Consider the following 25,758-nt stretch of genomic DNA (forward strand, 5'->3'; position numbering starts at 1 on the left):
ATAGGCTTCCTGGGAAAGGAGTAGAAACAGCAGATTTTTTTTTTACTTATCCACTTTACATCATTCTCACTGCCCTCCTCAGTCACTCCCCCTCCACAACCCTTCCTCCTTCTCCTCTCCCCTTCTCTTCTGAGTGGGTGGGGCCACTTTGCCTATTCTCTGACCCTGGCACTTTAACTCTCTGTGAGGCTTCCTCATCCACCGAGGCCACAAAAGTCAACCCAGCTAAAAGAACATATCTCAGGTACAGGCAACAGCTTTTAGCTTGGCCCTTGCTTTAGAAATTCAGGATGGACTTCGAAGAGAAGTCTGTCTTCTCCAGAATTGAAGAAGGCCTTTCTCTTTGTGCTCTTCTGGCCTTGAGGACAAAATAACTCCCAGATGATAAAACAACGTGTCTTAGCTGCGTTTTAAGCAGAAGAGTTCATGCAGGAACTGTAGAATTCACAACTGTAAAGGACAGAAAGTCGTTGTGCACACTGATGAGCATTGGAGAAGCCAGGATAGTGAAACAGGAGGCCTACATCCTCACTCTAATGGATGAGTACCTGTTCTTCAGGGAATGCCAGGAGTGATGTAGGTTTACAACCTGGTATCCTTTGTTCTTTGATGAGACAGGCTCTGCTCATAGCTCCTAAAATTTGTTTTTACTTCTCCTCCCAGACCACTTTTAGACCATAATACCCACCCTCATCAGTGATACTACTTGTGCTTTACATAGCCTAAGGGATGTCTATGCTATCTTAGGGCCAGGCCAATGCTGACACCCACAGGCATTGTGTTTACTTCAGTCAAACTCCCTAGAGCCTAAATCTTGGGCAGTATCTCTGATCAACAGTATTCATTCTTGTGAAAATTAGCCTCGTGTACTTTGTAAAGGCTCTCAATGTAACATTAAATTGTGAGCTTCAGACTGAATTCACTGCTTCGTGAGTTCCTTTTTTCCAAAATTGTGCTGTGCTTAAATATGGCTAAAGGGCCAGAAACTAGAAAACTTGGTCCAGTGTCAGTTACAAAAAAATGGGGCTGAGCTGAGTTTCAGTCTCATCCCTTCCTGAATCGCGTTGTTGTTGTTTTGTTTTGTTTTTTCCTGCCTGCTACGAAGCCTGCAGGGAATCACCACACTACAACCCTCTGATGTGACAGTGTCTCACACTGGCTCTGTAGGTTCCTACTGGCTGACTCCTAGGGAAGAAGGAAGGAAGTTTACAGAGTGTGGCTGTCCAGTTGCTGCAGCTGGCTCTGGTTCCCCTGTGGAATTAATTATGTCAAAGTCAGCTTCTGGACAGTGCCTACCCAAGGTCCTGAAAACCACAGGGGCACCTGTCTTCATGACAGTATCCCAGTGTAGGATGGTGGACGTCATTCCCTGTGTGTTGAAAGTTCTCCATTCGTTCCTCTCTTGATCTATTCATTTTCTAGAAATGTCCAGTAATTCCCTAGACACATCAGTAACTAATGGACAACAGTCCAGATTACCTAGAGCCCATTAGCAGGACAGAGCCTGTAAGCACACATCCACTGTTAGAGAAGTCCAATGGTCTAGAAGGTTCGGAGAGATGAGGAAGGATCTAAAGTGAGTAGCAATTAACCATTAAGTTCTGCAATACTGGGTACGAGATTTTTTTTTTTTCAGAAGCTGAGGAATTACTAAAAAAATATGAATAACAAAGTACCAAGAATACTGTAAAATGTTCAGTTGTTACAATTGATTATATATTACTGTGTGTTCAGTTGTATATTACTCTATAATAAATTAACATATTAAAGCCCAAAGTCATGATACTTTATTATATATTGTGAAATGTTTTATTCATCAATATTGCTACAACTTGTAATAGTTGTATTAATCATTAATAATCAGGACAGTTTTTTAAATACTACTTAGAAGGAAGACAGGCCTTTCAGAGAAACTTTCTCTCATCTCAATGGGGTTTCCCAGCTTGTTGCTGTTTTCTGTTTAACAAGTAAATAACTGAAGTTCAAGAAAGCAAACTTGGGCATTATGTGGAGCTGGTGGGTGTTGGAACTTACTACCCCCTCCCTCCCTCCCTCAGCACTGGTCCTATTAGTGATCTTTCAGATGTTACTGGGAGTTTCTGACATAAGTGCAGTCATAGTCATAGTCACATGTCCACAGACTGAAAACACCACTTCCTGTGCAGTGAGCACAGAAGGAAGAGCTGGGGACAGTTAGAAGTTCACAAGCAGGAAACAAAGATCAGACTGAGAGAACCCAGAGTTAAGCTGTTAGGGTTCCTGAAAACTCAGCTGGAAGTGACTGGGTGACAAGACACACAAATTCAGGTAGGCAACCCTGAAGAGGCTTCCCTTTGTATATCTCATTATGTTTCTGGGACTGAGTTATAAGAGCTTGCTGATGCTCATGAAAGCAATGGAGACACTGGGGCACCTCAGAACTAAATGGGCAAAGGGACAGGGCATCTGACTTACCTCTGTCCTGGCTGTTTCTAGCTGCATGATCTTCGTGATCACTGACATAAGGAGCAGAGCTCTCAAGTCATTCACTGATTGGGAAGCATAAAGGCTGAGAATAGAACAAAGAACAGAAGGGAGCCAAGCCGAGCTCAGGAACCCATTCCCCAGGGAACATGGTCCTTCCATATTTAGAAACATGAGTGCCAAGATCCTGAGAAAACTTGAACCACAGCTTAGGAATCCAGGACTTCTCACACTGCTGTATTCAGCTGCTTCTCCACACTGAAAAGACTTAGACAAAGGCTGCTGCTGGCAGGTGGGAAAATATGGAGAACAACCAGAGTCAGAGACAGCTGGGGTCCCACACCCAAATGTGTGTAACCAATGGGGCAATAATGAGAACTTTGTCTATTTAACATTTATTCGATGTTGCTGTACAATGCATGAATTACTTCCCCGTGCACATCTAAATTTGATTCTGAATTTGTTACTGATTATGATTTGATTAGTTAACATAAAAGATTTGTTTGAGGAATAAAAACAGTAGATTATGTCTACTAAAATAAGATAAAATGTGAAAATTGGCACTATTAGGCAAACAAAGCAGACAAATGGGGTTACATATTTTGAGTGGTATGTAGCATGGATTGGAACGTACTGAAGCTGATTTGCAGCACCTCGTGGGTAGCACAGTAACTGGATGGTGGAAGTCATTGAAGAAAGACAACGCGCTTCTTCTAGGTGAGATTGGGTAGAGCCAGAGCTACATTTACAAATTTCGTGTGATCATTTGGGCATGGACACAGGAACTTACAGGAATTCCCTTCCTATGAGGTGTTTATTATCTAAAGTCATTGGGGTGTGTTTAACGTTCTGAGGGAAGAACACATAATTCCTAAAGGTCGTGGTTTTACATTTCCCTGGACCACCAGGTTCTCCTTCCAAAGGTCAAGTCAGGATGCCTAAAGGTTCACAGTCTGGGAAGTGGGGGCAGAACCAGGAAGTATAGTTTGTTTTGTTTGTTAGCATTTAATATTCAAAGTCCAAGCACTTAATGACTTACTGAAAATTCATGGGATGTTTTCCGATCATGACCGTCCTCCCATCTCTTAGATCCTCTCCACGCATCCAACTTTTCTCAGCCAAATAGGCAAAAACCCAAACAAAAAGAGAATAAAAAATAAATCAACAAGCCAAGCAGACCTGAAAACAAACGAAAACAAACCAATCCAATTGGCACAATGTATCATAAGAGCTGAGTCCATTTTCTCTTCCAGCCCAGGGAACTCCATCATGATTCCACAAGTAGTGACTAATGAGACCATCACACTGATTTCACCAAATGGAACCAACTTTCCCCAAACAGACAAACTCCAGCCTACCGTGAAGAGGCAAGTCAGCCTGAAGAAACATCTAAAGGCAGAGATCAAAGTGATGGCGGTAAATCCCCCTCAGAACACCATGAAGTTGGAGGAGGGCAGAGAGTGAGGGTTTATATACTAGAAACAGAGATAGATTTATGGGGTGGGAGGCCTTCAGTTTTGACAGAGTGGTCACTGTGTGACCTGTACACTGGTGGACACCTCTTGGCAACCTTCTCACATCACTAAAACCTTCTAAAATTGGCAAATATTTCCCTTTATTGCAAGGAACTTGGACTGCATGCACTCCAATGACCTTATTCTAGGAGTCATTGAGATTTTGTTGTTTACTTATTTTTTTGTTTTTTTCTTTTTTAAAGAGTAATTACTAATTATTTATGAAAATATTTGTAGCTACATTCTAGGAGCTCTCTGAGTATAGCACACCCTTCTGCAACTTAATGAAAAGAGATGATACAAAAACCCATGGCTTTTCTACTCTGTGCTCATCCTAGCCTCACTAATGGGACTTTTTTTTGTGTAAGGGAGAAGAAAAAGTTTGCTCTGACAAAGGATGTAGTGGGTTTTCAGTGTTGTTTATACTAACATTATCTGCTTGAGCCAGATTTTAATGGAACTGATGGCCTTGTTTGGGCATACATACATTCTACTGGATTGCTTTGAAGTATATGTAACCAAAAGTATATAAAACTGCTTAATCAAAATTACGAGTGCTGTGAGTCTATGAGGAGAAAGAGGGTGTCAGGAAGACAAAAATTTCCGGTTAATATAGAGGCAAGGGATTCTCATAATGAAAAATTGGACTGAAATTTTGTGGGCTCTGCATGATGTGTGGAGGGTTTTCACATTCTAGTGCTCCGAGAGGGCTTTCAGATGCCTCTTTGTCCCACAAGAGGGCACAGGAAACTTGTTATCCATGCACTCATAAGAAATGTTTATTTGAACTAGATAGAAAACTCTTCAGGATGACATACGTGCTGCCCTTCTACACTAAGACCTTCTCTGATGACAGACAGGAGAACAATGTCTACCATTGTCAAACTCCTGCCAGCCAAGAGACACCAGGATGGGTCATGAACATGCAATGGGTTCAAGGACAGAAGTGCCTAAATGTGACCCAAGGCTCTGGTAGAACCACATTCCTACCCGAATGAACTTTCCTCTCTCAATGGGGAACTTATACACTGTCTGTGTGCTCACTGGGATGTTGTAGAAGATGGCAAAACATGGAAACCATGGGAAAAGTGGAGAGGTTCTTGTCATTGCTGGTTTAATTCTCCTTCTTGCTTCTTCCTTTTTCAACAGGCAATCCAGATCATGAGTGCTGTGATGGTGTTGGGTCTGGGAATCATTTTGGCATCTGTTCCTCCTGTCCTACATTTTACCTCAGTGTTTTCTGTCCTGTTAAAATCTGGATACCCATTTATAGGACCTTTGTTTGTAAGTAGACTTCTGTGGGGATTAAGATGGGGAGGACAGAGAATGGAGTTGTCCCTAGCTACATTTCTGTCTAACTGTGAAAAATAGGTCAGTGGTAGACCTTGTTCTCCTGTCTGTCATTAGAGAAGGTCTTAGTGTAGAAGGGCAGCACTTATGTCATCCTGAAGATTTTTCCATCTAGTTAAAATAAACATTTTTTATGAATGTCACATTTTCATGACATCTTTTGAACTATGATGAGTTTGGTGGCCTTGGGTATTGAGAAAAGTCTATGAAGAAGGATCCAAATGATCTAGAGCTTTCTGTATAGTGAAAAGTCATCCTGTGGGCCACCCTGCAGGAAGGAACATTTCCATTTTTTGAATCTGGCCTTGTTGCAGGCACTCATGGAGATAGACTGGATATTCCCCTGAGGCTGATCCATGTCTGCAGTCAGGAGATCACGAAGGTCTTTTTCTCAGAGGGTAGCTTTCCTCTAGACCGATGTGGATGAGTCTTACTCAGAAGGGAGGTTTTCTGTCACTGGGGCTTCCTATCTACTTCCTGCAGCTCAGTAACAGTTTTTTCCCTTTCTATATTTCTTCCTTTGATTCATCCACAGCTCAATCATTATTAATAGAACAGAAAGAAGTGACACCACTTGTATCTCCAGAGTGTCCACTAGATATCCTTATTTGGACCTTTTCAGACTCCCCTTGTCATTGGCGATTTTGATTGTTTCTGAGTTATGCTGGCCTAGATTTTTGTAAATATTTCTAAGTTTGAGTTTAGAGTGCTGACTGTGTAGGTGATTATGACAGCAGAGGCTTGCCATACGGTAGGTACCATGAAAGGTGCATATTATTTCAAACATTTCACTGCTCACTTAACCCTGATCATGGGGCTGATGTGATGTCTAGGTCAGTGTTGTAACTTTATTTTTCTTTCCTCACCTTTGTTTGCTCTTAACACAAAGCATCTCTTGCATAAGAAGAAACACTCAGTTGTTTTTTTTTCTTTTAACTTTATCAAGACTCTATTTCCAAAACTATGAGCATAGATCAGCAACAGAACACATACATGGACTTCACTGACCCTGAGTTCAATCCCTAGCATCGCAGAGATGAAGACCCAGTATTTATTTATATGGACAGGCTGCTTGACTTTGGAGAATTGAAATCACAAATATTCAACTTTAAAAATTTCCTAAACTGTTTGTTGTTTAGCTTTACTTAATTTATTGAGTGATAGAAAAAAAAATCTATCATGATAAAATCATGATTTAAAAAGTCACAACTAAAGGCTTCTGGGAATGCAACCTTATGGTTTCTTTTGTTCTCATGTATCTTGATCTCTAGAACCAGTTACTTAAAGTCCTGTTTCTTTTCTGTGTTTGTTAATATCATCCCATATTTCCTTAAAAATCAAAACAACAACAACAACAAAAGAAACCTAGTGCAGATCGCTCTCAAACTATTACCAAAATCTGAAGCAGGTACTCTTCTAAACTCATTTTTTTGAATGCCAGCATTATCTTGATGCAAAGATAATATTGAAATGGCATCCAGGAGCATGACAAGAAGTGCAAAGTATAGGCCAACATCTTAGAGAATGCAGCTCCCAAATTCCTCTCTAAAATTGTAGCATGCTGAAAATTGCACATTAACAATTACTTCAGCATGTTCAAGTGAGATTTACTGAAGGACATTTGCATGGTTTTTATGTGCAAATCAAAATGCCATAACTTTATTGATGAAAGGAGGGACAACAAGTTAAGCCCTCCATTATTACTTTCCACTTTCTCTCCTTATGCATCAATGCCTTAGACTCTGAAGTCATCTAAATCCATATTTTCCTTTCTATGTAATAAAACATTTTTTGCTATCTCTTAAAGATTTGACGAATTTTAATGAGATAGATTTCTGCACTTATCTACCTTTTCTTGGGTTTTTGAATAATACACGGACAAAGAGACACCCCTATGAGCCTAGGCTTGTGTGTCATTGGTCATTTGGCCCATGAAAGTTTGTCATAAACACCAGAGTAACACCATAATTACTTTGTACATAGAAATTGACCTGACAATGTTTTCTTCTTGTCTGAACAGTTTATTATCTCTGGAATTTTGTCCATCATTACAGAGAGAAAGTCAACAAATCCTTTGGTGAGTACAAGTGTTATAACACAGAACTAATGAGCATGAAACCCAGAGAGGAAACTTCAGGACCAGGCTTTTCCTGTTGAAAGTTACAAGCTAAGCTCTACAGTGATTACTTGTTAATTTGTGAGCTGTTTCTGGGTTCCCCATATTCCTATATGGAGCACAATCTTTCTATCATGGTAAGCAAAATCATAGTGTACCTGATCTCTGAGAACAGTGCCAAGGAATCCCATGTATAAAATTCTGCTTTCTTACAATGCCATTGCGTAGGCAGCAGGCAATGATGGTGAATCTTGGTCATCAACTTGACTGGATAGAGAAGCACCTAAGAGACTAATAAAGCATCCATCTGGGGGTGTTCTAGCTCCAAAATGTGATGGTTCCATTCTCTAAGATAAAGACCCAGATGAAGTAAAAGGGAGAAATTGAACTGTGATTAGAAGAGATCTCCTCTCACTAGGCTTCCTGACCAGCATGTGAGCTGTTCTGCTCTGCCGACCGAGTTCCACATTAGTCACCTGAGACTCTGAAGCTGAGCCAAACATATTTTTGTCCTGAGTTGTTCATATGCGGCATTTTTTCATGGCAACGAAAAGCCTAGCAACACAAAAGTTTTCAAATTTTACTCTTCAGTACTGAAGTTAATGTCCTTATTTTCAAAGAGTTATATTTGTCATGCATATATAGTTCAATGTCATCACTTAAAATCCATAAGAATCCCTAGAGAAAATGTTCAAGTGACAAAAATATTTTTTATATCTTCATAAAGGAAATCTTTTCACTGGAACTGAAAATACAATTTGAACTGAGAAGCAGAATGTTGGAACTCTAAAAGTCTTCATAGTTACTTGTTTTAGCTAAGAATTCAGCTTTTCCTAATTGAACTTCTTCAAGGAAAAATCTAGTCCTGGGAAGAAGAAACCTGGACTATAGGAAGAAATTTTTGAATGATATAAAGATTAGCCTAGTGATCAGCCATTGAATGTTCCTCAAGAAGTTGATTAAGGAAGTCATGGGAGAGAATGACATGTAATGCAATAGCTTAGGGATTTAGTTAGGAAGATCTGACGATACCAGTCTCCCAAATGTACAGAATAAAAATTACTTTTCTGTTGCTCTGGTAAAATACCATGACTAAAATCAACTGAGAATATAGGTAGTATTTAAGTAGACTGAGGCTTATGAAAGATGCTTAACCAATGCTGAAGAATGTTCTTTTCATTCAGTGAATGCAGACTAAAGAAGAATGTCAGTTAGTATAAACCTAGTATATTCCAAGAACATACATATTGGTCAAGGTGTCCAAGAGTTTGATTTAAGTCACTATTTGTGAAGGGAAGCTCCTAAAAGCACCAAGTTCTGAGTGATTTATACAATCTCTCTAAAACATGTGACCTGAAATTAAATCCTACTTCAGGGCCATACAGTTGGATTTGCCTTAGAATACCTACATGTAACTGTAGCTTTCAGACTGATCTTAGTTCAATTTTCATTTTGTATACATTGAAAAAGAAAAAAAGGCACTATCAAGAAAATTTATTTATTTAACTGACACCATAAAGGTTATGGATATGAGACCCAAAGTGAGCCTTGGGACTGAGTAATGCAAATCAGGGAGAATCCAAGGACCTCAGGCACTGTGGCTTCAATTTGCCAATATCTAGTCCCATTCTGTCTCTTTCTCCCTTACACTGTTGGCACAAATGACAACATCCTCAGTCACACGATTACATCACTTTCTATATCCCTAGTTATAGGCAATTACTAGGCTTTCCAGAACCTGAAACCTACCTGACACTGAGAACAAAGTCCCCACACTTACCTTTGGGTATATGAGCTTCTGAGATAGGTAATATGTAAGGAATACTGCCTCACCTGCCTTTTCTGTATGATTGATGCTTCTATGGGTGAGATATGAGAAGGATGTGTCATTCTGAATACATTTGCCAGTATTAAGTGTGTCCGAATTCAACTGTTGAGATAATTGAACTCACAAGGAGGAATGGTTCCTTTTGGCTCACATTTCAGAGGTTTAGCGGTGTGTAGTTCTGGTGACTTTATGTGTTCTGAGGCAATGAGTGTCTCATGCTAAAAGAGCAAAGACATGTGTCATGTGGCATCAAGGGAGAACAAAGAGAGTAAGGTGAAAGTCCTGTGCTCTGATATACCCCCTTTATGGGCTCTTCTCTTCTTTAAGGGTAGACAAACCTTAGCTCAAGAGACATTTCCTGAAGGTTCTTATATATCCCTCTATAGAAAATCTTTCAAATCAAAACAGAATGTCGAAGGACAGGAACATGGCTTGTGTCTGCACCTCCTCCTGTTTTTACACTACCTTGAGAATTTTCCAGTTTTACATTGCATGATTCCATTAAAAGTCATGGGTAAAGATATTGCAAGGAAAATATTTTCTTTTTCACCATTGAAATCCTGTTTATCCATCCAACTGCCATTTAGGTTTGGGTTTATTTGATCCTAGACATTCATAAGGCCCAATAGATGTGGTGGTCATGGTTGGGTAAAGTGACCTAGCAAATATCATCTGGGAAATGAAGCATAGAAAATAATCGGGAGGGAAAACCAGGGCCTCTGCACTTTCTACTACTAGCAATTTTACATTAGGAAGAATAAAGAAATAAATTATTAATCTTTCAGCTTCTAAAGGAACCAAATAAAGAGAATTGGTGCACCATTTTGGAAGAGATATAAGTAAAACCTGCTGCTTCTTCCAGGTAGATGGCAGCCTGACTCTGAACATCCTGAGTGTTTCATTTGCTTTCATGGGCATCATTATCATCTCTGTCAGCCTGGCTGGTTTGCATCCTGCCTCAGAGCAGTGCAAGCTGAGCAAGGACCCTAGACCAACTGAACATCATTACTACCACATTTCCTATGACTCTGACAGGAATGAGTGCTCTGTCACCAACTCTGTTCTGGCTGTAAGTATTTCTAAAGACTATTGGACAATTTTAGTTATGATCTTTTCCCTCTTTTGATGATCTTTCAGTGTCTGGTTTGAGGTCTTAGGTAATGGTCAAGGCTGAATAAAGCAAGGGTAAACAGTGCTAAAGCTTTTACCCCCAAGTCATCTTTAACTCCAGTGATTCTGGGTTAAAAGCATGAACACATCTCCAAAGAGCTGTGTTTAGCATGATAAGATGCATACCAAAAAGACTCAGGTGATCTGGACTTGCCAACAAGGAAACCAGGCACATGTGTGGTAGAGGGAGCGAAGCGAGCTGAGCTAAAGTCAGCTAAGCACTGGGAAATGGACTGTGGGAAGGACAGGATTGGGGTAGAGGTGTCAGATGTCTGTTACCTCCAGTGCTCCTAGTAGCCAGCCAGCACTGGGCTTTTGTGGGGGCAAGCTCACTGTTTCTTTCATCATTCTGAAAGAGATGAGCTTGTTAAATGGAAAAAGAAATATATAGAAGTGGAGAAGAGTAGCCAGCAGTCATGTGAGGGCTCTCTGTTGTGTTGGAAGAAAGTAATGCAATTTGACTAACAGGAATAACATGCCTTCAATTAAAACATCCAAGAACATACACTTGGTCTCTATCACATGGGGAGAACATTGGGTAAGATAACAATGGAGTTCCTGCATAATATTCATTTTCTTATGACAATAAAAGTAAAGAAAGAAAGAAAAAAGAAGGAAGGAAGGAAATAAAGAAAGAGAAAGACAGACAGACAGACAGATCCAAGGTAGCCAGATTGTTAGGTCTGCTCAACTTCAGGCTTTCTGATTCGTTGTGGATCTGAGTTCAGTGTTTCTTTCTTAGTTAAGAAAACCATAAGAAGAAAAAGTATGTAAATTAGATGCATAGTAATGTGAGTAAATTAACATCTGGAATAACTAAGCCTCACTTTAGAGGCCTGAAACCTTGGGGAGGAGTTTTCACAGATCACAAAGTATGATATCATCATGGGATGGTTTCACATTGTATGTAGTTTCACACTGCTTTTTCTGTGTGCAAGTAAATGAAGGGTGTACAATGTAACATTCATTGTTTTTCCTATCAAGTGGTCTTTATGAAGGACATCTTGGGACAAAGGTCATGGGCTGTGTGTTCTTTACTTAGATCCTTCTTTGAGTTTATTTAGGTTGTCAAAGACCATAGAAACTGGATTGCTTTTCTGCCTTATTACCATCACACACACATACACACACACACAAACACACACACACAAACACACACACACACACACACACACACACACACACACACACACACACACACACACACCAAGACAAAACAGAAACACATCCCAAGGAAGAAGGTTCTATCAACACTGACTTTTACAAAGAGTTTGCATGATCAGAACCTCACTAACCCTCACAAGTCTCCGTAGAGGAAGTACTAACGTGGGTGGTAAGTGAGCAGAAAGAAGACAGAAGCTAGAGAAGCAGAGACGTGCCCAGCTTCACACGAAGCAGCAGAAGAGAGCCAAAAGCAGGAGCTGTTGACTGTCCTGGGCTCACTACTCTTCTCTGCTCCCTCATTGAATGAAGAGTGCAGGATCTGTGCACAAGGGGAATGAGAAGTAGAAGAAAACTTTGTTAATTTAGTTTGTCTTCTTCACCCACTTCCTCCAAAGAATGAAGGGAACAGGCATCGATTTTAGCCTATTTATAGGTTTGAAGATCCTTTCCCTTCTCTGAGTGGAGATGGTTTCATCTCTATAGTCACCTCCCACACAGGTATGAGGGCTTCAGCTGACTCAGTCACACCAACCTCTCTTCTCCTGAATTTAGGGAGCCCTTACAGTGATGCTGATCAACACCCTGTTGGAGCTTGTTCTGGCTGGGCTCTCCGTAATGCTGTGGTCAAAAGAAGGTGCTTTGACTTCCCTCAGGTGAGTATTCTATAGAATATTCCCTGGTATTCCTCTGGGATGTGTTAATCTATGCTGTCCTGAATGACCGATAGAATGATATCAGTCTCCATGACATAAATATCAGGTGATTTGGAAAGGGAGGTGGGACAACAGATGATGGGGTAGAAGGTAATTGTGTAGCTGATAAGGATTATCTAGACATGAAAACAGATAAGCCTAACAAATCCCCTGGTTCTTCCCTTCTATGCTGCAAATCAAGGAACTGAGGCTCTACGAAGTTAAATGTCTCTTCTGGCACTGCGATGAGTTTGCCTGTCTTCAGGATGCTGGAGCCTGGTTACCTCCCCTCTAAATAGGAATACTTTCTCCTATAATGACTAGTCTCTATCAGTCTTGACTTGATAAAGACCAATTGTACACTAGAATGTATTCAGAAAGTATCTTCGGATCTATTTCCCTTCCATCTCATCTTCCATTTTTTTCCTGCATTAAAGATACTAAGGAAATGATGTTTGGTGACTGCATGCAACCCTTCTCAGCCAACTCAGAGTGTATGGCTTCAATAACTGAACCAAAAAGCTTTACTCTGACCAGATCATTAATTAGAATGTAGACATGAAACTCAAGAAGGATGACCAAAATGCGGATGCTTCACTCCTTCTTTAAATGGGGAACAAGAATACCCTTAGGAGGGGATAGGGGGGCAAAATTTAGGACAGAGACTGAAGGAACACCCATTCAGAGCCTGCCCCACATGTGGCCCATACATATACATCCACCTAACTAGATAAGATGGATGAAGCAAAGAAGTGCAGGCAGACAGGAGCCGGATGTAGATCTCTCCTGAGAGACACAGCCAGAATACAGCAAATACATAGGCGAATGCCAGCAGCAAACCACTGAACTGAGAACAGGATTCCCTTTGAAGGGTTCAGAGAAAGAACTGGAAGAGCTTGAAGGGGCTCGAGACCCCTTATGAACAACAATGCCAACCAACCAGAGCTTCCAGGGACTAAGCCACTACCTAAAGACTATACATGGACTGACCCTGGACTCTGACCTCATAGGTAGCAATGAACGGCCTAGTAAGAGCACCAGTGGAAGGGGAAGCCCTGGGTCCTGCCAAGACTGAACCCCCAGTGAACAGGATTGTTGGGAGGAGGGCGGTAATGGGGGGAAGGATGGGGAGGGGAACATCCATATATAAGGGGAGAGGGAAGGGTCAGGGAGATGTTGGTCTGGAAACCAGGAAAGGGAATAACATTTGAAATGTAAATAAGAAATACCCAATTTAATAAAGATGGAAAAAATTAGAGTGTAGAATGAAGAGGAGATGATATACATCAAATACGTGCATCACTGAGGTGTGCCGTTCTCATTGTGTAGCAACTGCAACACTGAATGAAATTCTATCATGTACATGCATGTGTCTAAGTATCTATCTACCTTCCTATATGCAGACATATGTATGCATTAATATATACATATATACTCATTTGTAGTCTGAAACCACATATTTTCTTTATTGTAGAATGTGATTTTCCTGTCTCATAACTCAAATAATGAATCCAACATTGAATCAAAGGCACTTTGCCATCCTGCATATGATGAACAATTGGTTTGTTAAGAAAATAAAACAAAAACCACAAAGCAAGTAAATGTATAGAACAGAGAATATGTCCTCATGATAATGCAGAAAATCCAACCACCACAAGGCAGCAATGTTTGTTACTGAAAATGTAGACTGTTGATACAGTGAATACCAGTATGGGATGAATGGGTGTGTTATTGACCTATTGATTTTTGTGACCTTTGCTTCAACAAAAACCCAGATCTGCAAATAATAGTCAGAGTCTCAGATATTTTTCAGAAAACTACCAGAATGTTCCAGGAGATTGCGGTGGAGCAAGGAGGCAAAATTTTCTTGTCCCCTGCAATTAACAGCAACAGTTAAATATTAACAGTCTTTGTATTCAGAATCTCTGCTACAGTATGGGTTTTTCATCATTTCAATTTTATTGACTAGTGCATAGAGACCTGCAATGAAGTCTCAAGAAGTTTAGGTGTTGTTGGTTAAAAATAAAGTCTTTTGTGATTGTATGTTCTTTGTGTAAGCATTTTTGTTGTTGTTTTGGTTTTATGCACAGATCAAGTCCCTTGCGATACATAAACACATTTGTTTGATATTCTTTTGTCCTTTATCAACCAAAAAAAAAAACCATGGGAAAGAAAACCAGGACTATATCTGTCACTGTGTGTTTGTATTGAACTGAATCTAAATGAACACTTAAAGTTTATCAATGTATTGTGGAGGTACCAGATAACACACTTATTTGTAAAATTACCAGAGCAAATAAGAGACATTTCTTCACTTCTTATAGGAGGTTAGATATGTCTCAGCAGTTAAGAGCACTGTTTGGTCCTATGAGTACATGAGTTTATTACCAGCATCCACATGGCTTGTCACGAGCATGTTTAACTTCAGTTCCAGGTGATCTGACGTCCTTTTCTGGCCTTGGTGGGGAGTAGACACACATGTATGATTCACACAGACATACATCCTTGTGAAGTACCCATAAAACATAAAATATATTTAAAATGAAATTAATAATAAAATATGGAATGCGAGGAACGGCAATACAATTAGGAACATATTCTATAAGCCATTAAGGTCTATTTGAGTCCTCAATAAAGTATATTTCTCTTTCTTTTCCTTCTCCTTTCTCCTTCTCCTCCTTTTCATCCTCCTCCTTCTTTCGACTAAAGACAATTGTATGAGAGTCTTGCCTTAAGACTTGTCCCCAACCCTTACCTACTGTCAATCATGTAACTCTGCTCCTTGGGGGAAGGAAAGCCTAGCATCTAGAACTCTGTTGGTGTTTTCATCACTACATCCCCATTCTACCTCAGTCATCACTGTTGGCATCAAAATTTCCAAACCTCTTATGAAACAAGGAGACATCATTACCAACTCTACAGTAACTACTAGAATTTAAGGTCACAGAGTGAACCAAACAGTTTATACAATTAAAAGAAATGAGAACAAGTAGTAAAAAGATATAAATTGTGAAAAGCCACCCAAGAATAATTACTATAAAAGAATTTAAAATATGAATGGTTATTTAACAAGTGAAGGACCAGCTATATTCAATGTGAAGTAAAAAATATCCCAAGTCTTAACCAAAATACAGGCTTTGACTCAGAAATATGAGTTTAACTTTCTCTTGAAATAAGACAAATCAGGGAAGGGGATCAAGCTTGGAAAAACAATAACACTTATCTTGGCAAGATAGCAACCAAAACCTAAAATACAAGCTATTATATCCAAATTAAAAGGCATTAAAGAATAAACCATAATATTATGGAGGGGGAACACATCAAACACAAGGTACAGTATGTATAAACATCTTGAAATTATAATTTAAGAGTAAAGGTTGAAAAATTATGCTGTTTTAGGTTAAGTGCACCTTTTTTCCTGTTTCTCCCAAATAGAATCAGTTTATGATTTAATCACACCTCAAAGCTTTTCTCTCAGTACAAAGCAACCACTAAGTACACACAAAATACTTATTTGTTATTTCCCTGGCTTATCCAACGGGCAATGCACATGACTCAGTGGACTGCAATTTGGGGTGAGTGGACACAAATTGAAAAACCACAACTCCAAGTTTCAAAATTTGATCTTAAACCATAGGACACACGGGTCATTTTTACTTCTCATTAGGATGTCACACTGTCATTAAATCATCAAATTTCCTTAGAATGACAAGGATTGTCAGTTGCCAATCTGAATGGACTGGAGATACAATTTTCAAAGTATTTTCATTTCTTAATGGCTGAGTAAGGTCATTATAATTGTTTGCATTCTTCAAGTCTTCAGTACCTAACAATCTACCAAACTTAAGAAGCCTAAGAAGTTATTAAATGGTGTAACATCCTAAAAGTAGCCAATTACTTCAGTATAAGCCATTCATAGACTGAAGTCTGAAGAATGACCAAAAGCAAGTCTTTAGTTCTTATAACTGTATGAATGTGATCCAAATGTGTCCTCCATTAGTTTTTCCGAAAGAAACATGCCATAAATAAGCAAACTACAATTGCTTCCTGATATGTATGGACTCTCTAGATGTCTCATTGGGCTTAATTATAGACCACTCACCGTAATAGCTTTTTATATTTTTTCTAATAACTTGAGTATTTCTTATTTACATTTCGAGTGTAATGTAACCTTTCCCGGTTTATGGGCCAACATCCCCTAGCCCCTCCCCCTCCCCTTCTTTATGGGTGTTCCCCTCCACATCCTCCCCCCATGGCCGCCCTCCCCCCAACAATCACGTTCACTGGGGGTTCAGTCTTAGCAGGACCCAGGGCTTTCCCTTCCACTGGTGATCTTACTAGGATATTCAATGCTGCCTATGAGGTCAGAGTCCAGGGTCAGTCCATGTATAGTCTTTAGATAGTGGCTTAGTCCCTGGAAGCTCTGGTTGGTTGGCATTGTTGTTCATATGGGGTCTCGAGCCCCTTCAAGCTTTCCAGTTCTTTCTCTGATTCCTTCAACGGGGGTCCTGTTCTCAGTTCAGTGGTTTACTCTGGCATTTGCCTCTGTATTTGCTGTATTCTGGCTGTGTCTCTCAGGAAAGATCTACATCCGGTTCCTGTCTGCCTGCACTTCTTTGCTTCATCCATCTTGTCTAATTGGGTGGCTGTATATGTATGGGTCACATGTGGGGCAGGCTCTGAATGGTTTTCCTTCTGTCTCTGTTTTAATCTTTGCCTCTCTATTCCCTGCCAAGGGTATTCTTGTTCCCCTTTTAAAGAAGGAGTGAAGCATTCACATTTTGATCATCCGTCTTGAGTTTCATGTGTTCTAGGCATCTAGGGTAATTCAAGCATTTGGGCTAATAGCCACTTATCAATGAGTGCATACCATGTGTGTTTTTCTGTGATTGGGTTACCTCACTCAGGATGATATTTTCCAGTTCCATCCATTTGCCTACAAATTTCATAAAGTCATTGTTTTTGACAGCTGAGTAATATTCCATTGTGTAGATGTACCACATTTTCTGTATCCATTCTTCTGTTGAAGGGCATCTGGGTTCTTTCCAGCTTCTGGCTATTATAAATAAGGCTGCTATGAACATAGTGGAGCACGTGTCTTTTTTATATGTTGGGGCATCTTTTGGGTATGTGCCCAAGAGAGGTATAGCTGGATCCTCAGGTAGTTCAATGTCCAATTTTCTGAGGAACCTCCAGACTGATTTCCAGAATGGTTGTAAGTCTGCAATCCCACCAACAAAGGAGGAGTGTTCCTCTTTCTCCACATCCTTGCCAGCATTTGCTGTTACCTGAGTTTTTGATCTTAGCCATTCTCACTGGTGTGAGGTGAAATCTCAGGGTTGTTTTGATTTGCATTTCCCTTATGACTAAAGATGTTGCACATTTCTTTAGGTGTTTCTCAGCCAACCGTAATAGCTTTTTAGTATCAAGTATAGCATGATGTTAAGCCACTTTAGCTCTTGCACATACATGTTGCACTTTGACTGATAAAGAAGAAAATTTTGCAGCATTATACTGTTAAGCTAAGTTGCATCCATCCTTTTAAATGGCATCAATATCAGTGCCATCATCCCTGTTGTCAGACTTCACAGTTTCAACTTTTGGTACACTGGCAGTCTTCAAATATACCACCTCAATATTTTCATCTTCGTCTTTTTCTTCCCCACAAGAAGATTCTTCCTTCGCTTCCTTCAACCATTTAATAAATGGCTCTGTTTTGACATGAATCTCTTTTGTAAGTTCTTTTGAGACATATTTCTTAGAGGTATTTTCTGAGCAGCTGATAATGACCTACTAAAAGCATCACACATCTCCTTCAAGATATGTGAAGTCTTGGAGATCAGCTGAGTTTGATGCTTTGCTACCACACATTCCAAACCATGAAGAAGGTACCCCTGGGCCTTTTTGTTGTTACGGCAAAATCTTAAAAAAGACACCCATAAGGAAGGGGAGGGGGGAGGGGGATTTTGCCCGGAAACCGGGAAAGGGAATAACACTTGAAATGTATATAAGAAATACTCAAGTTAATAAAAAAAAATAAATAAATAAAAAAAAGGCGCCTGTATTCTTTGATTTACTCTCTTATCTTCTCATCAAAGAGAACTTCTGTCAAAACAAAGGGCCCATGACTCTTACATCCTGTCTTTCTGCCTCAGCCACAATTTCTTTATCAGATGAATCAACAATGCCCTCTTCTTTCTTTTTCTTAACAAAATCAAACAGGATGTTAACACGCTCTTCTACAGTTCTTTCCAAAGACCTTTTGTATGGTCACTGATTTTATCATTCTGCACCTTTGAGCTTCCTCAGTTGTATCCTCCCCCAATCATCATCTTCCTCTTCTTCCACACCATGTGCAGGACTAATTTCATAGCAATTACAAAGCAATTTTCCTTGTCCTTCCCCTTTCTGTTTTTTCCCTTCTCCTTTCTTTCCTGTACCAATGTCACTATTCTCAGGTGGGTTTTTGAGAATGAGTGTACAGAGTTTATGATGTGTGTCAAACATGCCTCGGTACTCACAGGCTTTTACAAGAATTATCTATTGTTTGCTTCTTTGGATTGACCTGCAGATCTATTTCAGGATTCTCACATTCAGGACAGAGAACATTTTTTCTTCCATTTTTATTAAATTGTGTATTTCTTATTTACATTTCAAATGTTATTCCCTTTCCCGGTTTCCTGTCCATCACCCCCCTAACCCCTTCCCCTCCCCTTTTATATCCAACATGTCTTGCAGCTTATTCGCCTCATGAGATCCATTGACAATGTAACAGTCATTCTTAACATCAAACTGGGTCTGTACTCCCAGTTCACAACCAAAATAATTGGTGGGATACATTGAAAGCCAATTAAGCGCCTTTGCAACGTCAACCAGTCAACCATGTTGACTAGAACTGTCTTGATTCCATTCCTTTGTCCTCAACCTTAGAAGCCAAACGGGGCATCTTGTAGTGATAGAACTTAACTGATATGCTGTGGTTGATGTTGACAGACATTGTGGCTTATTATTGCCTTTATCAATAAGATGAACAGATCTTTGTAACTTTTTTGGTATCTTCTGTCTGGAGAAGAAGGGATGACATAAACGACTGCAAGAGTTCTAGGTCTCTGACATGAGAAAATTTTCGCCACTGAGGCTGTAAGCTTCTTGCTTGTATGCTATGGTTCCCCAGTACAGGTACCAATGGCTGCGCAACAGCCAAATAAAGACATAAACCCAACGTGGCTCGCCCGGGACTGTGAGGAAGAGGAGTTGGAAACCGGGTCCGGAGCGGCGGGGGCAGGTGGCTAGCCAAGGGGTGGCTGGGCCGGTGCCACCGCCAAGCAGCGGGAGGGATTGTCCCAGCGACTTCTGCATCTACACCAGCAGCGCTGAACCTGGCGACCTGGCAGGGAAAAGGGGACAGGGCTGTGAACTGAGGGCAGAGCCTGCCCTAGCAGGTGGCCCACGGGGTGGAGGGGCCTATTTAATTCTTCAACACAGGGGCAGAGGGAACAGTGGGATTTCAGTCAGACTGGGAATGTGTCTGCCAGGAAGACTAGAGAGGCAATTCCTCAGGCAGAACAGGCTGATTATAATCTCAGAGTTCAGTGTCCTAAGTCTCTCCAGGGCCCTCCCACATATTTCTGCACCAATTTATAAATGCCACTCTTTTCCAAGCAGTGCCATCATCTTGATTACAGACCTCCTTCAGGTTTGAGCACAGCTAATAACATAATAAGGGTTTGTTAGGTCAGGATAGAATGTAGAGAACACACACAGACACAGACACAGACACAGACACAGACACACACACACACACACACACACACACACACACACACGCCAAGAATCACCCTTCTAACAATCTCATGCTCTAGTCTCATGCCCACTTACCCAACACTCGCTGTTACACCTTCACAAAGGCCAGCAGCTTCTTTTGCTGCTGGGAGGGCAAGAGTCAATCACCCAGTTGGCCTGGTTAGAAGTCCTCCTCACTCCTTGGGAAGTTCATATTCAATAGTATGTTTTCTGTGTATTCCTTGCATGTCTGCTTGCTCCTTTGGTACCAGAAAAGAAAGCATCTGTCAGTGCAGACCATTTTCAAATCTCTTTTACCATCAGTGCCAATATCAAGCCACAAGAGATTGGTGGTTTCTGAGAATAGATAGAATTACATGCCATTTCTCTGTTTTAACTAATGGTTTGCTGTAGATCTCCTTATAGCCTAATTCCTATGTCTTTCTAAGAAATCAGCTCAAGGGCCTGGAGTGATGGCTCAGTGGTTAAGAGCACTGACTGCTCTTCCAGAGGTCCTGAGTTTAATTTACAGCAACCACATGGTGACTCACAACCATCTGTAATGAGATCTGGTGTCCTCTTCTGGTGTGACTGAAGTCAGCGACAGTGTAATCACACACACACACACACACACACACACACACACACACACACACACACACACACATATATCTCAAGTAAATCATAAACAATTATACACTTGACTTCAACAATGTCAACTATATTAGTGATGGTAAAGCAATTATTCAGAGCCTAAGAGACTGGGTAATTTTTCTCAGATTAAAAAAAAGAAAACAAACAAACAAACAAAAAACAAATTGCAAACTCACAGCAAGGATTTAGGTATGGAATTTTCCATTCCTTGCTTTCCTTTAGTTTTATTTGCATTGACCTTCTCATAGCCCAGGACTCCCACGCTCCCCACCGGGCTCCTTCTCAGAGCAAAGCAAAGACTTAGCGATAGGTATGGTCTCTTCTTACCTCTGCATAATTTCATAACACAGTCACAGATCTTAATGTCCTGTCTGCTATGTAGACTTAGTGTCCTCAGAAAGATGACTTGCTTTGGTGTGGATATGTGACAGAAATGTTATCATGAGTCCTCCTTAGCCATCTGCTTCTTGCTACTTCATTCAACTTCATGGAAGAGCATCTGTGAAACTGCAAGCATAGTGCTCTATTTGTAAGATACCATAGATCTCTCCCCACTTACATGGTAGTGACTGCCTCAAAGCCCATCAACAAGTGAACAGATAAAGGATTAGTGGCATACATATATAATGGAGTCATAATGAAAAACTGAATCCTCTCATTTGTGCAAAATGTATGTAATATGGAGCAACTGAGTCAATAAAATAGGAAAAACACAAGAACACAGTATTGTGGCTTTCTTTCATGTGTAGAAACAAACTTAATGATATAAAAGTAGAAAGATACTGGCAGAAACCATGCAGCATCTCCAGGAAACAGCATATGGGTGGTTCACTGATATATTCTACTACTGCAAGGCTTATGGAGACCCCTGGGATTCTACTGTGGCAAAGCCCATGGAAATCCCTTCCCACTTGGCACAGGCTTGGGTAAAATGTGGTGGCCTCTATGTTTATTTCCCAGATCGTATGTGCTACGAGCTCTCCTTGCATTTGCTATGCTGCCTATACTCATATCAAAATTTGGCTTCATTTTGTCAGTCACAGGCAAAGCCAGCTGAAAGCCCTGTGGATAATTCTGTGTTTTTGTCAATACCCTTTCAAAGAGTAAATTCCTCATCTTCTCTCTTTGCCACTATAGATCCTCCAGATGCGGTCATTAATCCTGAATACGAGGGAACAGGTAATCATGTTCCTAGAGAACAGCTACAGTCATACTGAATAAGCTTGTGCCAATTGTTAGAGTGTTGGGTCTAGTTTGCATAACCGTTGAGATATGTCTGGTCAACAGAGATGTTAAAAGATGAAGCTATGTGCAGTCAACCAATACTTAAAATGGGGAAGTTATGTCTGATCAACAGAGTTAGAAAATAGGGAAGCTATGTCTGATCAGTTGAGACTTAATGGTTCTTTGAAAGTTGGTATCAGGAATTGATAGTTGCATATTAGGAAAAGTTGCTTGGTACAATAAACATGTCTCTGTCTACAATTTAAAAAGTATGACATGGGGGTGCTATATGACAGGACTTGTACCCACAACTGTTTAATTCTGTCTTTTACTTTACATAACTATGTAACTGCATTTCCTACCTGAAGTGGAAATTTCTGGTTTCCTTAGAGATTCGGTTGCGGTCATGTGATGCTTTTCTGGAAACTGTACTATGAAAGGATGATTTTGATGAAACAGACAAGAAGGAGGGTGTTTTACTGAGAAAAGACACATAGTTCTCTTCTGGAAGCAGCCATGTGTCCTTGTGCTGGAGTGGACACTTGAGAGAACATGTGATGTTTGGAAAGGGTGTAAATAGAATCCCACAGACAGTGGACAACACTTTGTAATAATGGTACACCTTACCACTCTGTACTGATCATCATTTGCTGTGATTTCATAGACAGAAAAGCCATCCAAGAACTTCTGGTGGTATTCTTGTGGTTTCCTGCTGTTTCCTTGGACCAATTGGACGAGCCTCATGGTTTCTTCTTGACTGAACTGCTGTTGCTGACTCCTGAATGGTATTCGTGAGTGGATTGAGCTATCTCTGCTGATTCGTGTGAACCCAACTGCTGCTGATATTCTAACAATGAAGATTGGAATCACCCCCAAAGAACTATTTCTAAACAGGTCCACATCCTCCTTTGCCCTATTAACCTTCCCTTTCCTCTGTCAGCTACCAACTGGCTATGTGCTCCTGTCTATAGCACATGCCTGGCTACACATTTATTTTGGCTTCCTGAAGTAGTGCTATGTAGTATAAAATAAGGTTAGGGGGTAACTGACCCACCAGGAGTGCAGAAGGAGGATGGGAAAGTATTATTTTTTTAATTTAAATGAGGGTTTTTTTAATGCTGATGTTATGAGTTCTTTTAATAAAATATTCAGTTATATTAAAACTCAGGGAGGCAGGATTGTGATTGTACAAATAAAGATGCCTGAGCTACTTGGGCCATTTTCTTGAAAATCAACAGGTGGTTTCACTTTGGTCAATGCCTCTTCCGAGTCTCAGTACCTGCGCCTTGTAGCTGGAGCTGGTCTCCAGCAAGAAAGAATTAGAGACTGGGAGGTAAGCTGGGAGGTAGAGAAGTGAGGGTAAAAGAGTGAATTCATATGATCTTATCAAGGTTTCTGTTGCCGTGATAAATATCTGACCAAAAGCAACTTGGAGAGGAAAGGGTTTGTGTTAGCTCCCACTTGTAGTCCCTCAGGAAGTTAACTCAGGGAAGGCAATGGAAGCAGAAACTGAAGCACAGGCTATGGAGGAATGCTGCTCAGTGGCTTGTTCCCTATGGCTTGTTCAATCTGCTTCCTTATATACTATATAGAACTGCCTGGACAGGAGTGGCACTGTATACTGTGAACTAGACCCTCCTACATCAGTTGTCAATCAAAGTGCTCCACAGACTTGCCCAAAGGCCAATCTAATAGACATTTTCTCAGTTGAGGTTTCTCTTCCCCGATAACTCTAGTTAGTAGTAAGTTAACAACAACAACAACAACAACAACAACAACAACAAAAACAAAAACAGTAACAAAAACAGTAACAAAACCAAAAAAAAAAAAACCCAACTAACCAAAAAAAAAAAAACCAATGAAACAGGACAGACATACACAATGTACAATGTATAGGTGTATCACACCAAATTTCATTAACCTGTATAACACCTGTTAATGTTTAAAATAACAAGTGACAACTAAAATTCACACTGATAGAAGAAAGACTGGATTAAAGCAGAAGAGTGTTCTAGAAAGGATTCTTCCTTGTTTCTAAGATTCCCTAAGTATGTTGCCTACATCTCAGCTCTACTAATTCACAGGGTCAGTCAGTTCATTGTTTCCAATGTCATTTAAGCTACACAGTCTGTGTTTCATGTTACTCCATGATTGCGTAGAAAACTTACAATCATGTGATATGGGTCAGTTTAAATAAAGTTAATCAGGAAGCCATTAACAGACCTTTCATTGGCTTTTCTTCCCAGATGTAATACTTTTTGATTCCTAAGTGATCACATTTGACAGTTATAAATTTTAATTCAAACATAGAAAATTCTAGATGGGACCCAAGGAGTTGCAGATCTATGGGCAACTGTCATCATGTCCTCATGTATGTGCTGTATCTCTCCACGAGTACTGGTGGGCGTGTCCTCCACTGAACTTGCTCCATGATTGTGATGAGGTGCCACCACTTCAGCTCTTTACCTTGACATAACATTGTAGTGCACCAAACCTGTTCTTTGCCCACTTTACCATCTAGACGGGCTGTGTTTGGGTGTAATGTCTTATATTTTTCACAATAATAACTGCAGTGAATTTGTTGATGTCTTTCTTTTTTTTTTATTTCCATCTTTATTAACTTGGGTATTTCTTATTTACATTTCGATTGTTATTCCCTTTCCTGGTTTCCAGGCCAACATCTCCCTAACCCCTCCTTCCCCCTCCCCTTCTCTATGGGTGTTCCCCTTCCCATCTTCCCCCCATTACCGCCCTCCCCCCAACAATCACATTCACTGGGGGTTCAGTCTTGGCAGGACCAAGGACTTCCCCTTCCACTGGTGCTCTTACTAGGCTATTCATTGATACCTATGAGGTTGGACTTCAGGTTCAGTCCATGTATAGTCTTTGGGTAGTGACTTAGTCCCTGGAAGCTCTGGTTGGTTGGCATTGTTGTTCATATGAGGTCTCAAGTCCATTCAAGCTCTTTCAGTCCTTTCTCTGATTCCTTCAACGGGGGTCCCGATCTCAGTTCAGTGGTTTGCTGCTGGCATTCACCTATGTATTTGCTATATTCTGGCTGTGTCTCTCAGGAGAGATCTATACCTGGTTCCTGTCGGCCTGCACTTCTTTGCTTCATCCATCTTATCTAGTTTGGTGGCTGTATATGTATGGGCACATGTGGGGCAGGCTCTGAATGGGTGTTTGCTCTGCCTCTGTTCTACACTTTGCATCCCTATTCCCTGCCAAGGGGATTCTTGTTCCCCTTTTAAAGAAGGAGTGAAGCATTCACATTTTGGTCATCCTTCTTGAGTTTCATGTGTTCTGTGGATCTAGGGTAATTTGAGCATTTGGGCTAATATCCACTTATCATTGAGTGCATACCATGTGTGTTTTTCTGTGATTGGGTTACCCTACTCAGGATGATATTTTCCAGTTCCATCCATTTGCCTATGAATTTCGTAAAGTCATTGTTTTTGATAGCTGAGTAATATTCCATTGTGTAGATGTACCACATTTTCTGTATCCATTCATCTGCTGAAGGGCATCTGGGTTTTGTTCCAGCTTCTGGCTATTATAAATAAGGCTGCTATGAACATAGTGGAGCATGTGTCTTTGTTATATGTTGGGGCATCTTTTGGGTATATGCCCAAGAGAGGTATAGCTGGGTCCTCAGGTAGTTCAATGTCCAATTTTCTGAGGAACCTCCAGACTGATTTCTAGAATGGTTGTACCAGTCTGCAATCCCACCAACAATGGAGGAGTGTTCCTCTTTCTCCGCATCCTTGCCAGCATCTGCTGTCACCTGAGTTTTTGATCGTA

General features: G+C 40.5%; 1 protein-coding gene and 1 pseudogene across 8 annotated transcripts; one reads left to right on the plus strand and one right to left on the minus strand.

Moving 5' to 3' along the window:
* Positions 1-2,147: 2,147 nt before the first annotated feature.
* Ms4a6c (membrane-spanning 4-domains, subfamily A, member 6C) lies at positions 2,148-23,193 on the plus strand. 8 transcript variants are annotated; one of them, XM_039101350.2, is made up of 8 exons: positions 2,148-2,307; positions 3,717-3,879; positions 5,127-5,261; positions 7,348-7,404; positions 10,134-10,340; positions 12,158-12,258; positions 21,871-21,912; positions 22,622-23,180. In XM_039101350.2, exons 2-7 carry the CDS (start codon positions 3,733-3,735, stop codon positions 21,890-21,892), a joined length of 669 nt encoding a protein of 222 aa, XP_038957278.1. In that variant the 5' UTR covers positions 2,148-2,307; positions 3,717-3,732; the 3' UTR covers positions 21,893-21,912; positions 22,622-23,180. The 8 variants fall into 8 exon arrangements, with proteins under 8 accessions (XP_038957278.1, XP_038957280.1, XP_038957281.1 ...); XM_039101347.2 differs by lacking the exon at positions 2,148-2,307 and adding an exon at positions 2,441-3,180 and having other exon boundaries at positions 22,622-23,184; XM_039101352.2 differs by lacking the exon at positions 3,717-3,879 and having other exon boundaries at positions 2,158-2,307; positions 22,622-23,193.
* Eif5-ps11 (eukaryotic translation initiation factor 5, pseudogene 11) lies at positions 17,728-19,294 on the minus strand (annotated as a pseudogene).
* Positions 23,194-25,758: the final 2,565 nt, after the last annotated feature.

This window comes from Rattus norvegicus, chromosome 1 (assembly GCF_036323735.1).
Source record: "Rattus norvegicus strain BN/NHsdMcwi chromosome 1, GRCr8, whole genome shotgun sequence".
Taxonomy (NCBI): Eukaryota; Metazoa; Chordata; class Mammalia; order Rodentia; family Muridae; genus Rattus; species Rattus norvegicus.